Here is a 2,857-nt window from a genome sequence, read left to right on the forward strand (position 1 = left end):
GAGTGAGGGAAAATTTATCTTTAATATAGATATGTCCCAGAGTATGTGGCTTCTGGTAAATACTGCAATAGTTCAGGTTGATCTTGTCTAGCTCTGTGTCTGTGTCTGGCACAGGATGGTTTAAGACATAGGGAATAAAATAGTTGCTGAATAAATCAGCAATTACTAAATGAAGTTGGACTGTGTTTTTGAAGTTGGACTGTGTTTTTAAAGCTGAGGGCAAGTTTTCAGGGTAGGTTGATCAGAGGCGCGTGCAGGCCTTGATGAAGACACATGTCAAAGGGCAGATAATTATAAAATGCTGTGTGTTCAAGGACCTACAGGTAAGTTAGAATTGTAGAGGTTAGTGTTGGCAACATTGGGAAAGGGACAGAGCTGGAGAGGCGGGATGGAAGAAGACAATGATGGAAAACAGATGCCATGGTCAGGGGTTGGCTTTGTTATTATATGGGAATAGAGCATAGGAAGCCACCAAAAGCTTACATGGGAAGGAAACATGGTTCAGTTTGCAATTAGAAAGGAGATTTTGGTGGAAGTATGTTCACTGGATGAGAGATAAGGAAAACGTTCCTAATCTTGCCTTCTCAAAGTCACTTCCACAAAGGGCTTTTTGGGTCTCTGAAGTACCTAGGATCAGAGATCTAGAAAGAAGCTTGAGGAACAAACCATCAAGCTATTCCACTACTGTGAGATAAGACATATGGTTGCGGATCCCATATCCTGTTCACTTATCTTGCAAGCAGTTGAGGTTGGTCATTTCTGTGTTCAAATGAAATAATGAAAGACAAACTGAAGAACCAGATTCTTAATTCTGACTTAATCTCATTTATTACAACATGAACCAAATAAATTCTTCCCACACCTGAGTGACATTGAACAGCATTGTAAATCAAATAATTTTATGCCAAGGAGAGACGCAAAAAAGATAAAAATAGGAAAGGAGCAGCTCAAATTACATCTCAGGCAGAGTAAAAGCAAGTAAAGGAACTACTAGGAAAGAAGCACAAGTCCACAGAGTTTGAATTTTTGTCCTGGATCCTTGGCGTGATTATTAACTGGAACAAGGAAGCTACTGGCCTCCCAGTGCAGAGCAAGATGGACGGCAAGTACTGAACACGTGGCTCAGAGGCTGGCATCCAGCGAAAACAGGATGCAGAGGTCTGAGGCTGCTGGGCACAATGCTCAGTGGTTGAGGACCACAGGGCAAAAAACCCACGGGGCGGCATCCATAAGTGAGGAGACTCAGGGGTCGGCTGCTGCTGGACACATAGCTCAGAGGTCTATAGAATATGGGGAGGCAGGAGCCAGAGATATAAGAAGCAGCAGGAAGAAAAGAAGTTCCATGGCAGGGTCTGGACACGTAGTAAGTAGTAGAAGGGCAGCAAGATGTTTCACAGTTGCTGGGATCACAGTGGGCTGGCTGGCGACTGGTTGGTTCACTGCAGCTCTCTTGGCAGTTGTCCAGAGGCTGGAGATGGTCTTGACAGTTACTAGGCAAGCAGAGGACATCACCACAGCTCATACCCGTAGAGCAGAGGGCAATGGAGGAGGTGAGAGGAATACGGCAGGGACTTCTGAGGGATCCCAAGCTATAGTTTGCAGAGTAGTTGTGGCAAGACATAGTGAAGTTTCAAAAGCAGGCTGCAGTTGAATGGGAAGAAGCGAGTGTCTCTCCTCATTTGGCTTGAACCCTTATATATCCCTAGAAGGTGGTGATGGTGTATACAGACTCTTCCTCCTTGTAGGAAGCTGCATCAGAACTCTCCATTATAGCCCCGGAAGTGGTGCTCCCATGTCCCATAAACCTGGATGTTCCCTCCATTGATTGAGTATATCTATAAGGAAGTGTGACTGAATTTTAATAGGATCTCTCCTTCTTAAATTATCCAATGAAAACAGACAGGTTTGAAGGTCATTCACATAATCCAAATATAACCACCACTACATAAACATTCTTAGAATTCCTCTCTTGGAATTGCTTTTAAAAGTTGTAGCAAAACTCTTTGGAGGAAAAAAAAATTGTAGTAAAATTCTTTGAAACAGTGGCAAATTAGCTCTCTTTGGGGGGAAATTCTATTCTTTTTTGAAATTGTCAATAGTAAGAAACTTGAAAAGCAAGTATGTTGTAAAAGAATGTGAAAATTTATTTTTTATTTATTTTATTTTATTATGTTATGTTAGTAAAAAAAAAAGAATGTGAAAAATTCTATAACCTATATGATTTGGGACAGAAAAAGTTTAAAAGCAGTATAATATGAAAACTTTCAATGTGCCTAAATGTGTGTGTTGCTTTATTTTGGAATCCTGGTAGAAAATGACTTCCCACCAAAATATTTTTATTTTAAAAAAGCCATACTCATTTTATTCATTTCAATAAACAGAGTCATGATGAAAGCTTGGTTTATGTTTAAAGTATTCTTAGTATAGATCAATAAGATGGGCTCAGGTAAAAATATGGATACTACTGTGAACAAAAGCAAATAAACAAAACCCCTCAAAGAAAGCTGAACAGCATGACATTTTTTAATAGCTAGTACGGTTTATATATTTCATGCTTACTTGTGTTCCAACCAAAAACTAATGTTCTTGGTAAAAAAAAAAAAAAAAAAAAATAGAAATAATGATTAAGACCTGGAAATGGGTTTGGTTTTTCTTCTTACACTGGTTCTGATGTCAATTTCCAAAAAATAGCTTCTAAACTACTTTAAATGGGAAATAGCATCAGAATAAATGTACAGTTTTTCTAAGCGTTAGTACTTTGAAAGCTATTTGGGGATATACTTTCCGGTAAAAATTGGTTTAAAAATGCTTCAATGTGTTTAGCTCATCCATTCCACTGTATTTTTATATCCCAGAA

General features: G+C 39.0%; 1 protein-coding gene across 1 annotated transcript; it reads right to left on the reverse strand.

The window, feature by feature from the left end:
• Positions 1 to 1,069: 1,069 nt before the first annotated feature.
• On the reverse strand, positions 1,070 to 1,621 carry LOC113916161 (keratin-associated protein 26-1-like). Its single transcript, XM_027582090.1, has one exon. It carries the CDS (start codon positions 1,619 to 1,621, stop codon positions 1,070 to 1,072), a length of 552 nt encoding a protein of 183 aa, XP_027437891.1.
• Positions 1,622 to 2,857: the final 1,236 nt, after the last annotated feature.

Source organism: Zalophus californianus, chromosome 1 (assembly GCF_009762305.2).
Source record: "Zalophus californianus isolate mZalCal1 chromosome 1, mZalCal1.pri.v2, whole genome shotgun sequence".
In the NCBI taxonomy this organism is placed as follows: Eukaryota; Metazoa; Chordata; class Mammalia; order Carnivora; family Otariidae; genus Zalophus; species Zalophus californianus.

Excerpts from the sequence above, each read along its gene's own strand:
- LOC113916161 (XM_027582090.1), bottom strand. The coding sequence starts at position 1,621 with ATGTCTTGCCACAACTACTCTGCAAACTATAGCTTGGGATCCCTCAGA.